The sequence below is a fragment of the Hippopotamus amphibius genome, chromosome 11 (assembly GCF_030028045.1).
Source record: "Hippopotamus amphibius kiboko isolate mHipAmp2 chromosome 11, mHipAmp2.hap2, whole genome shotgun sequence".
NCBI classification, from domain to species: domain Eukaryota; kingdom Metazoa; phylum Chordata; class Mammalia; order Artiodactyla; family Hippopotamidae; genus Hippopotamus; species Hippopotamus amphibius.
Genome location: NC_080196.1, coordinates 65766893 through 65780124, shown reverse-complemented (window position 1 = coordinate 65780124; position 13232 = coordinate 65766893). Strand labels below are relative to the sequence as shown.

At 35.5% G+C, this 13232-nt stretch overlaps 1 protein-coding gene across 1 annotated transcript in view; it reads right to left on the bottom strand.

Moving 5' to 3' along the window:
- CCDC178 (coiled-coil domain containing 178) overlaps window positions 1-13232 on the bottom strand; it is a 384972-nt gene that overhangs the window by 240632 nt on the left and 131108 nt on the right. The window contains exons 16-17 of the mRNA XM_057698204.1: window positions 6564-6709; window positions 3088-3247 (exon numbers count right to left, since the gene is read on the bottom strand). Of these exons, the coding sequence (XP_057554187.1) occupies window positions 3088-3247; window positions 6564-6709 (306 nt within the window). The remainder of the gene's footprint in view (window positions 1-3087; window positions 3248-6563; window positions 6710-13232) is intronic.

Sequence of the window (13232 nt, the reverse complement as noted above, 5' to 3'; positions counted from 1 at the left end):
ATGACATTCAAGAAATAGATCATTTAAAGATATCTGATATGGAATTGCTTACTGAAAAAGACTGAATTTAACTCTAGAACCACATTGCATGCTCTCTGAAGTTTATGTATATTTTTCTTAAAGTATTTTATTAGCTGTTTGTACTTCTAATTCTATGGTGTGTTTTCTCACACCCTCAATTAATTTCACTGTGGCTTTTATAAAGTTTTTTAATAAGCCATTTCTTTAGATGATCCATAATTGTGATCCATTCTTTTGTCCAGCAGGGACACCCCAGATTAATAACACAACAGTTATAATGGTGCCTAATGACACTTGTTTCTTTCTGGGGATGCTTTGCATTACATACATATTTACAATTTTTTTATCTCATCTAATTTCTAAACGGGGATGAGAATAGGTTTTCTATGAGGAATCACACTGTCTTTCCACACTTTAATACCAATAACTGATCATAATCATAGACAGTGTCACTAATGATGAGCTATATCAATCTCTAAACTTTTCACGTTCAAACTACATACACTGTTCTAATCATAGAAGGTGAATGAACAACCAAGACCTATCCAAGGCAATTTCATATAAATTAAAGGTTATTTGAGAAGCATTATTGAGATCTTTAGCAGAATCCTTAATTGTTAGAAAGCAACAGACAATTTAATCATTTTCACCTAGAGGGAAGAGAAAAGATGGCAATTTCTTATGTATTATCAAGGAGAGAGGATGAGAGAGAGAGATTCAGCTTCTGCATACAACATGAGTATTTGCTAAAGTATCAGTCTGGTGCAGTATGGAAAGCATCTCTGAAATGCTCCTGCTTTTAGCCACTACCATGCATGTGGACAGCAAAACTACCCCCCCCCCCCAAGAAGCATATATTCATCCATTTAATCATTCATTCAGTCACTCAATGAGTATTTATTGAGTGCTCCCTTGTGCCAGGCATATTTCTGAGCTTTTAGGATACAGAGAGGAATGTGGCAGAAAATTTCCTGTCTTTATAAAGAATACATCATTATAGCAGGATTAGGCAGGCAACAAAGAAGTAAAAACAAATGAGCAAAGTAAGTTCAGATAGGGATTGGTGCTAAGAAAAAAGTCCGAGACTATGTGATGTGTCCAAATGGCTGCGGGTAAGTACACTTTGGAATGGGAAAGCAGAGACAGCTCCGGGATGAAAAGAAATACAGCTCTCAATTACTGAGAGGCTAGTTACACAGGATTATTTCCTTCATTTCTCTCCTGCTGACCATATTTTGCCATTTCACTAATTATTATCGTTCCATTAAAGTGCTGAAATGCCAGTCAATAAATGATTATTGAAATCCCACTGTGTCCTCAGCACCAGTACAATTGGAAAATGTGGTAGAATTCAAACAAATAATTCCACTGCTGTGATAAAATATGAGGTGGGGAATGATGCTTAAGTCAGTAAGTAACTCAAACCTTCTTGTTTTGAGAGCTGCATTTGACTTTACTCTTCCCCTGTCCATCAAATTTCCAGGAACTCCTCCAAGAGGAAGCAACATTTGTTGCCACTAGATGGCACCAATTATTTTCATATTTTTAAGACAAAAACTAAAAAAAAACCAAAACAAAAAACAAAGCATACCTTTTTCTGTGTAACGGCTACATTTAAAATGGAAAAATGTTACTTGGCACCATTATTAATAAAAATATTGTTCTTTTGTTAATAATTTTCTTCTAGGAGGGAACACAGCAATAGCATTATAGATGGTAAGTTCATCTACTCACATACATGTCTACTCGACATATATTTGTTTCAAATAATGTTTCTGAAAGTGTATTAGCAATGTCTTTGAAATGTTAAAAGGAAAAAAAAGTAATTGAATATACTGAATATATATCATAATTGAGTACATAAATATCAGGATCAAAAATATCTGAAAAAGTTCATTATGATTTTACATATAATTTTTAAAGTTTTGCAGGAAATGGTTTTAATAAAATGCAGTAGAGTTGTTTATTTTTGAGAAGTAATTTCTGTTGGATCTCAAATAATAGTAATATTTATAAATATATTTTAAATGGTGTTTATTATTTCAATTAAATGTAACAAAAACTATTACAAAATGTAAAATGGGATGTGAATCACTTAGCTAAATGTATATCATTTAGTCATATTTTATATCAAAAAATTTAATATGTATAGCTTTATAAAACTTAATGAAACTTGAGATCTAAAAAGACACACTTTATTGTATGATTTCCTTGTTTCTGACTACTTAGTTTATAGTTCAATTAAAACATATAGGGACTTCCTAGGTGGCACAGTGGTTAAGAATCTGCCTGCCAATGCAGGAGACACGGGTTCAAGCCCTGCTCCAGGAAGATCCCACATGCCATGGAGCAACTAAGTCCATGTGCCACAACTACTGAGCCTGTGCTCTAGAGCCCACGAGCCACAACTATTGAGCCCATGTGCCACAACTACCGAAGCCCACACGCCTAGAGTCCATGCTCTGCAACAAGAGAAGCCACCGCAATGAGGAGCCCACGCACCACAGTGAAGAGTAGCCCCCTCTCACCACAACTAGAGAAAGCACATGTGCAGCAACAAAGACCCAAAGCAGCCAATAAATAAATAAATAAATTAATTAATTAATTAAATTAAATAAAACATGTAAAATTTTTTTAAAGGAAAAGATCGCGAAATATCCTCATTTTTTGAAAAAAGTGGCTGGTAAACATTCAAATTATGTTTATTCACAAACAATTAACTATTTTCATATCTTTCATTAAAAACATAAAAAATGGCTCTGGAATAAATATAACCTGCCATCAGTAGACTTCAAAATAAAATAAAGTACACTGATAAATGAGAGTGCACACAAAATACACTGAATAGAATGCATACAGCATTCATATGCTGTATGAATATATTATAATTACTTATAGGAAAAAAAGAAAAAAATGAAAAGTTGCATGTTTATTATGCTAACATTTATTTTAGAAATCTCTGCATCTTTGCTACTTCAGTATGAAAAATGAGTGTCCCAAACTAGCTGTTAATTTGACTATCACTATATTTCCTTCATTCTAAAACAGTCTGAAAATAATACTCACCTTAATATTTGACAGAGTTCTTTGCCTCATGGTAAAGAGCGTTCTGTATCTCTGTTCTTCCTCATAGAGTCTCTCTTCACAGGCTTTTTTCTCATTTACGAGATGATCAAACACAGCTTGGGCATATTCCTTTTTCTCTCTCATGGTTATAAACTGGTCCCTATGAAGAAAGAAAGAATTCCATTTGCCATTAATCAATTCACATTTAATATTTTAACATGCATTTGCGATACATTTTAAAATACCCAATATGGAAAAATCTTAGAACTGAATGGCTATGCAAAAATTCCCTAGTCCTTCCCATAGGCCTGTCTCCATAAGCTACATCTCAATGATCCAGGTGGAAGACACCCTCTGGAGGCTGAGCGGATTCTCTGGGCTGCCGACCCAGTGCCTGTTTTGTTGTCATTCCAGAACTCCCCTCCACGCAGCATGTAACTTCAGGGGCACATTCTGATCAGATTAAGCCAACCAGCAAGAGGTTAATTATTCACCAGTAAACATATATATTAAGACAGCACAATAAGATGAAAGGCAAGAGCCGAATTCCCTGTAGAAGGGGCTCACATTCACTAAATGTGAATAAGGAGTCCTGTTTTCAAATTTGCTGACGACAGCCATAGTGGAGAGAAAGAAACAAAAAATGAGTAACTTGTGTTGAGTTGCTGAATCAACCAACCTTGCAGCTTACCCTACCTAGAGGTCTCCTGTTATATAATACTCTGTGTGTGTGTGTGTGTGTGTGTGTGTGTGTGTGCGCGCATGCCCTGACACAGAGGTAAAATTATTTTTATGGTGAACTCAGTAGTTATATTAGGAATGATACTAGTAGAAAAAGCATCAAAAAGTGGTTAAAACAATACTGCAAAAATAAATATGCTTTAGAAATAACTGCCAGACTTGATCAGTAACCCAGAATCCAGAATAAGCAGAGCTGTAAGAGCTCAGCACAGTCTTATGCTACCCACATTCGTTTTCATCTCTACTGGTATGGAAAATTGAATCATTTGCACAGTTAGCTATAAAGGCAGAAGGACTGAAATCTTTGAGGGGCTAAAATTTTAAAGTATTTTGAATATAATATCTCATTTAATAAAACAACCACCCTATGAAAGATAACTATTACAGCAATCTACAGTTGAAAAACCTAAACTTCAGTATAATTAGCTTGTGTAAGCTAATTAGTAAATGACAGAACCAGAATTCAAATCCAGTTCTGACTAGCTCTATTTGATTCAGCAGCTCAACACAAAGTACTCATTTTTTTCCTCTCTCTACTATGGCTCTTATCAGCAAATTTGAAAACATAACTCTGGTCACATTTTTTAGATGGGTGCCTCTCCTTTTAAATGGAATGAAGTCCTTTCCTTTCATCTGTCTTGCCCCTGTTTTTTCCACTTCATCACTCATGCTAACAACATCCATAATTCTTATGTGATGTCCTATGTAAGTATTCACTAATATCAACATTGACACTAGGTGAAAGTATCAGTAGATTATTCCCAGTACAGTTAATCTTCAGTAATCTTCCGTTCCAGTCCTAGTGTAGGGAGTCAATATGCACAGTTGAGAGAGCACACACTTTGGAACAGGACGAACCTAAGGTGGAGTAGATCTACCACTAATTAGCGGTGGGATCTTAATCATTTGGATCTTAATCATTTAATTTCCCTGAACCTCTGTTTCTTCGGCATTCATGGGGGAATGTTATGACATGATTTAAGAATTCCCTGTGAGAACTGGATGAGATAGGTGCTTAGATTGCCCAGAAAATGCCTGGCACTCTCAGAAGTCAATCAATGTTAGCTTTAAGTCTTACTTGACACTGTCCATCATCACTATTAATTAATAGATTTGTAAATGATACACAGTGTCAGCTATTCTTTTCCTCCTCTTCCAGGGGAAAGGCAGAGTTTGGCCAGGTTTAGGGATGGAATTGATTCACTGGGACATGATGATTGTTCTTGCCTCAAACGCAACATAATCTAGGCACAGGATGAAAGAAAATGTAAGGATTGAAACGGTAAGAATCCTAAAGGAAAAAAATTTATCAGCTCCTGAACAAAATCTTTATAAGTTTAGTGTAAATTATATAATTTTAAGCTTATGCCTTTAAGCCCCCAAATATTTTTACAGATATTTAATGATATAGATACACATCTTTCAAAGTAAAGAACATTTCCTTGTTTTCTTGCCTGATATTCTGAATATGATTTAGCAATTTTCAGGTAAAACTGTATGATCATTTTGAAAGTAAGATTTTACCCTGTTGTAATAGCTAAACAAATCTTTGTTGAGTTCACTGACTTGACTCCATTAAGATACATGGTATCAGATTGTTCATAACTGTTTGCCTGACACTTTATCCCTTAAGTGTTATGATTTTGCAACTATTGTATTAGCCTTCTATATATAAATCAAACCATCATTCATAAATGTGACCAATGCATATTCCTCCAGGAGGCCTCCAAATCCTGTTCTCAATGTATTATAAAATAGGAAATATTCAAGAACCAAGAGGCATAAAGGAAGAGTATGTAAGTTTTAAGTGGGTGGGGGGGAGGGGGTCTATGGATACAGTAAGAGTCTTAAAGCATGATCATTCTCAAAGTGAAAGGCCTTTGTCAGGTACACCCCAGACTAATGAGGGGACTGTATAAGAGGCTTCTGAAGACAATAAATGCAAATAAATTACATGAGGTTTTATAGACTATCTATTTCTAAACTCTTACCTCAAAACTGTTATCAAAAAAAGTTGAGTGAAAAATACATATATTAACCATGTCATGTAAGTGAGAAATACTGATATTAGTGGGAGAGGTTATGAATTTCATAATGAATGAAAGTTCTTATGCTTGGAAAAGGAGAAACATTAGCAGTTATTTAAATAAGAAGGGACTTCCCTGGTGGCGCAGTGGTTGAGAGTCTGCCTGCCAATGTAGGGGACACCAGTTCTATCCCTGGGCCAGGAAGAACCCACATGCCACGGAGCAACTAGGCCCATGCGCCACAACTACTGAGCCTGCACTCTAGAGCCCGCGAGCCACAACTATTGAGCCCGCATTCCACAATTACTGAAGCCTGCGCACCCGTGCTCCGCAATAAGAAAAAAGCCACTGCAATGAGAAGCCTGTGCACCCCAACGAAGAGTAGTCCCTGCTTACAATAGCTAGAGAAAGCCTACGCGCAGCAACGAAGATCCAATGCAGCCAATAAATAAATAAATAAAATTAAAATAATAATAATAAAAACTAAATAAATAAGAATAAACCCAGAGGACCAATGAAAAATGAGAGCAATTCATGATTATGTTTTTAAACAAAAATTACCAAATATCACATGTATAATTCATATCAAACCATGATAGAAAATATGGATCATTTTAAGAATAAATTTTAAACATGGAAGTTTGATCACATCTCTTTTATAAATGATATATTAAGCATGTAATATTTTGATAAATATTAAGTACGTACTTTAAATAGTTAAGTGTGTGGTCAAAAACCTTCTTTTCCTTTTGCTTTTCTTCTAAGTCCTTATTCAATTGATTTATTTTTGCATGATAAATAACTGTTTTACTTCTAGTGGTCTCTATTTCTTTAAAAATCATTGAGCGTTTATCCTGAAAAAAAAAATTCAGAAATATTTTAAACACTAGGATTTTCAAATCCTTGCAATTTAGGAACACAAATACTTTTGGCCATGTGAACAATTAAAGGCAAATAGTAATCTCTTCGCAAAGTAAGTAACAACTTGGGTTTACATTCTCTTCTCCAGTGTTACATCTGATGAGGTTTTCTAAAAGATGGGTTAGAACTATTTATTCTCTCTCAGCCCTTCCTCTCCCTCCCTCTCTACCCTGCACTAACTTGTCTCCCCTCCCACAGACATATGCACACCTGAAAGGCATGTCTTTTAAGATGCCAGTGTGTGGTCACTGGTTATCAAATATGTACACTAAAGGCAGGCAAGAATATATACTGTTCTAATGTTTAAGAAAAAGAAGTCAAAGTTTAATACCAGCACAATTCCCCAAAGCTGGCCAGTGCAACTCCAGATTGGAGATTTGATCTGCATCTGTTTTTGCGTGATTCCTTCATAACTGTTGGTGTTTACGTTCATAGACTGATTTGCTGACCGGGTGATGGACTTACTGAAGGTTGCTGTTCCTCACATCCGGCACTGCTTTCTAGCTGGTGCTGCTCTCGCACAGTCTCAACTGCTCCCATTGCTCCTATTTGCCTCCATTTTCCCCCAGGAGCTTCCTAATTCTTTCTCTACTCTTACAGATTTCAAGAATGAATTGCTAATCTTTTATACTTATTTTCCTATAAAAATCTTCTGTTTGTGCAAGATTTGGAACATTGAGTACTGTATTTGAATTTTCATATCATCCTTTCTTCTTTTATTTTTTCCTGGAAGTTCTGGAATTTTTCTACTAATAAATGAGGGTTTTTTGATTTCTTTGTTTGGTACCAGAAAGTAGTTGAGATGGCTGACAAGGATTCTTCAATGGGCCCACTAAGGTATATTATTTCTAGGAGAAAATTAAACCTAAAAAAAGTGTGAAGAGGCACAAGTATGGGTAAAAATAAGTAGGAACAAGTCAGAGAGGATGGGCAACCGTGGGTATCGCACGCTCTCTACCACTACAACCTGACTTTTCGTTCAGATTCCATAACCCATGCCTTATTTTTCATGGGAAACTGAGATTTCAGAAGCACTTGTGTCAACAACTTAGACCACACCAGACAATTCAGCACTGCTGAAGGTGCTGCCAGAGGGTTTTACACTCAAGGAAAGAAGGGTGCACTTCCTGCAGACACAGTGAGAAGCAAAACTTGTCTTCTGACACTTTTCATATGTACCATCAATGAGCACCATATCCCCTTCCAGGACATCAAAAATATTTGAGATGCCCCCACAGTGAGAAGAGAAACTGTTAGATGCCTTATGTCAATCAAGAGTATATGTCAATATCTGCATATCTTGAGTGAGCAAAAGCTTGGGGGTTCCAAGAACCGTTTGTGGGTCTTGATGAATGCTGAAGTGTCACCAGAGCAAATGTTAATTGAGTCATAAACTGTACATTTTTAATTCTTTGGCTTATTTTGGCTCTATCCTGGTGACACAGATTTCAGCAATTTTGAGGCTTTCCTCCCAAAGAGGCTTTCATGTCCAGACCTGGAAGGGTCTGAAATTCTGAAATGAAGTTAATTAATGTTTTACTATACAATATTTTTCATTATTTCCTTATCTCAAAAAGTTTAAAACCACATATTTTAAAAATATTAGATAATAAAAATTACATTCAGATTCTAAATTATTAATTTCAGATAATATTTTAACGTTTAAGATTTAATAAATACTTTGATGTTATCTAAATGTTACATGTCCAAATTCTACACCTAAGATTTAATTTGGGGTTAAACATAGTAAAAATTCAGTAAAACTGTTTAGCTTGGCCCATGACTGAAACGCTTATGTACAGTAAAAGATAAAATTACTTGTCTAACTTAGGTTCTTAGAAGGTAGAAATGCTGCTACAGTACTGTTTATATACCAATCAGCATAATAGGGATTTAATAAATGCTATTAATGATGTATACAAGTTTCTTTAGAATGCGGTTCCACAGCAGGACACACAAGGCATTTCTTCATCTAGGCAATGCCCATCTCACTAGCTTCATCTCTGTTCACTCTTATAACAGGTGCCCCGCTCTCTGGTCATACTGAAGTGCTTGCAATTCCATAAACACGTTGCATTCTCCCATGTTCTCCTTGCTTTGCAAACACAAGGTCTGTTTCTAAAATGCCCTTACTTCATTTCTTCACCAAGTTAAAAATTATGTAATAATAATAATAATGGAAACCATTTGTTGAATGCTTCCAGTGCCAATTATTCTTTTAGTCTTTTTCTATGTATCACCTCAGTTCTCTATAACATCACAGCAAGGCAAATATTCAACCTTCAATTTCTCCATTAGTAATTCTCATTCTTAGACATCACCTCCTCTGAAAAACCTTCCTGGATGCCCTCAATGCAGCTGTGTTTCCTCCTTCCTGTCTCTTCACGCACCATTACACTGCTGTCATGGCTCTGCTCACAACGTACTAAGGTTGTCTGTTTCCTTGTCTGATCCCCAACAAGATGATGTGTTTCTTGAGTGAACCAAGTTCTCCTTCTTTCTTCCCCAACTCCAGGAACTTCCAACAATCTTTAGGACACTTTAAGTACTCAATAGTAATTGGAAAGACAAATTAATTTGAAGGATAAACAAAAGAAAATGAGTCCTTCTTTAACCCTCCAACTCCTAGTAACTTCTATAATATGGAGCACACACACAAGTGTTCAGTCATGTTTTTCACTGGAATTTATTTACATTTGTTAGATATACCATCTTTGGCAATTTTTAGTTAATATTTTAGCAAATGCTCAGATGTGGATATAAGAACTATGGTGGTGTTCCATTGTAGTCTTGAACACATATGTTTTATTTTGTGTGACACGTTAGAAGTAATTTGTTATCGCTGGGTAGTAAGAGCTGGCCTAAATGTTTTATTCCTGATTTAATGGAAATACTTTTAATGTTTCATAATTAAGCATTATGCCTGCTGGAAAATACTGGTAGACACTAAAATACGTTACCAAAGTAAGGATGTTTTCATTATATATCTAGACAGTTAAGAGTTTTTTTTTAATAAATCAGTGGCTTTTGAATTTTATCAAAAATTTTATGGTAACTGTCTTTCATTTCTGTAAATGTAGTGAATTATACCAGTACACTTGTTTACACTGAATCATCAAAGGAATCTTATTTTGCATAGTGTATGCTTTTTATTTTTTTAGCACATTGGAAAATTCAATTCACTGATACATTTAAGATTTTGTCATCTATGTTCATAAGTGAGATCACCTACAGACTTCTTTCTAATATTTTTCAGTTATGGTTTCAAGATTATATTTTTCTAGAATAAATTAGAAGCTCTCCATACTTTCTTATGCTCTGTACCTGGTTTTTGTAGGGAGGCCTATAAAGTATTTGTGCTTGTTCTTGCCTTTTCTGATAGAGTTTAGATCAATTTTATTGTTACTGATCCATTTTTGTTATTTTTTTCTCTTCACCCAGCTTTCATCATTTGTATTTTATAAGTAAATTATATATTTCAAGATTTTAAAACAAATTGCTATGCAATTTTGTATATAATTATGTCCCTTTTAATTCTTCTCATGGCATGTTCTCTGTGCCTTTAATAATATGCCAAATACTTTTAGTTCTTCTTACCAAAATAATTTATTGATAATACCAAATTATAATGTTGGCCCATTCCATAAATTTTGCTTTATGATCAATTTTTTGTAAATAAATGGTAATTTGTATTTCTAAGTATTCCTTAACACAGAAGTAAATAATGAAAATGTGATTTAAAAAATATTTCTAGTGGTCTACATATTTTTTATTTTTGCTACATATTTTGTTATTCAGTTCTGATTTTACTTCATTGGAGTCAATAAAATAACCTGTACAACTTGACCAGTACAATGTAATGGTTAAGAGCATAGATTCTAGCGCCAGATACATTGAATCTCAACAGCACCATTAACAAGCTGTTAAAAAACAATGAACAAGTTAATTTAAAAAGATTCTTCAACTGTAGAATGGAGATAATAATAGCACACTCTTCATAGGGTTACCATGAAGATGAAATTAGCTAATAGGTCTGAGCACTTAGACAATGCCTGACATAAAAACATGCAAAATATTAATATCTGTTATTATTATATACATATTATTTTCCTTGGTAATTTAAAAAATATTTCTTTCTGGTCCTATACAGGGTTAACTTTATTTGAATGATATGATTACACCTCTATCTCATGGCCCACATGCTGTCCACTAACAAATCCTATCGGTGCTCACTTTAAAATATATCCAGAGGAGTGTTCTGCCTATGTTTTCCACTCTTTGACATACATCAAAGCAACATCCTTTTTGACCCACCTCCTAGAATCATGGAAATAAAATCAAGAATAAATGAATGGGACCTCATGAAACTTAAAAGCTTTTGCACAGCAAAAGAAACCATAAACAAGACTAAAAGGCAACCCTCAGAATGGGAAAAAATAATTGCCTATGAAACAACGGACAAAGGATTAACCTCCAAAATATACAAGCAGCTCATGCAGCTTCATACCAAAAAAGCAAATAACCCAATCCACAAATGGGCAGAAGACCTAAATAGACATTTCTCCAAAGAAGACATACAGATGGCCAACAAACACATGAAAAGATGCTCAACATCACTCATCATCAGAGAAATGCAAGTCAAAGCCACAATGAGGTATCACCTCACACCAATCAGAATGGCCATCATCACAAAGTCTGGAAACAACAAATGTTGGAGAGGGTGTGGAGAAAAGGGAACTCCCCTGCACTGTTGGTGGGACTGTAAGTTGGTACAGCCACTATGGAAAACAATTTGGAGGTTCCTTCAAAAACTACAAATAGAACTACCATATGATCCAGTAATCCACTCCTGGGCATATACCCAAAGAAAACCATAATCCCAAAAGAAACTTGTACCATAATGTTTATTGCAGCACTATTTACAATAGCCAGGACATGGAAGCAACCTAAATGCCCATCAACAAATGAATGGATAAAGAAGATGTGGCATATATATACAATGGAATATTACTCAGCTATAAAAAGGGATGAGATGGAGCTATATGTAATGAGGTGGATAGAACTACAATCTGTCATACAGAGTGAAGTAAGTCAGAAAGAGAAGGACAAATATTGTATGCTAACTCACATATACGGAATCTAAAAATGGTACTGATGAACTCAGTGACAAGAACAAGGAAGCAGATACAGAGAATGGACTGGAGAACTCGAGGTATGGGAGGGGGCGGGGGGTGAAGGGGAAACTGAGAAGAAGCGAGAGAGTAGCACAGACATATATATACTACCAACTGTAAAATAGTCAGTGGGAAGTTGTTGTATAACAAAGGGAGTCCAACTCGAGGATGGAAGATGCCTTAGAGGACTGGGGCAGGGAGGGTGGGGGGGACTCGAGGTGGGGGGCGTCAAGGAAGGGAGGGAGTATGGGGATATGTGTATAAAAACAGTTGATTGAACCTGGTGTACCCCCAAAAAAAATAAAAAAAAAATAGACATTATTTTATTTAAAAAAAATAAAATAAAATATATCCAGAGGATAGCAGGTTAAAGACAATGGACTATCTCTACTTTCCTATACCCAGTGATTCTCTAAAGATAGAATGTTAGATGTGAGGATTTTTCTTTTTTTTACTTTCACATGATAAGTATTCTTTTTTTTTCTTTTAATATCTTTATTGGAATATAATTGCTTTATACTCTGGTACCAGTTTTTGAGGTACACCAAAGTGAATCAGCTGTATTTATACATATATCCCCATATCCCCTCCCTCCTGTGACTCCCTCCCTGTCCTGGCCCTCTAAAGCATCACCCATCATCAACTTGATCTCCCTCTGTTATACAGCAACTTCCCACTAGCTATCTATTTTACATTTGGTAGTGTATCTATGTCTATGCAACTCTCTCACTTCATCCCAGCTTCCCCTTTGCCCCCTGTTCCGCAGCCCCATGTCCTCAAGTCCATTCTCTACATCTGCATCTTTATTCTTGCCCTGCCACAGGGTTCATCAGTACCATTTTTTTAGATTCCATATATATGAGTTAGCATATGGTACTTGTTTTTCTTCTTTTGGCTTACTTCGCTCTGTATGACAGTCTCTTGGTCTATCCACCTCATTACATATAGTTCAATTTCATTCCTTTTTATGGCTGAGTAATATTCCATTGTATATATGTGCCACATCTTTTTTATCCATTCATCTGTTGATGGACATTTAGGTTGCTTCCACGTCCTAGGCTGTTTTAAATAGTGCTGCAATGAACATTGTGGTACATGTATCTTTTTGAATTATGGTTTTCTCAGGGTATATGCCCAGTAGTAGGATTGCTGGGTCATATGGTAGTTCTATTGTTAGTTTTTTAAGGAATCTCCATACTGTTTTCCATAGTGGCTGTGTCAATTTACATTCCCACCAACAGTGCAGGAGGGTTCCCTTTTCTTCACAGCCTCTCTAGCATTT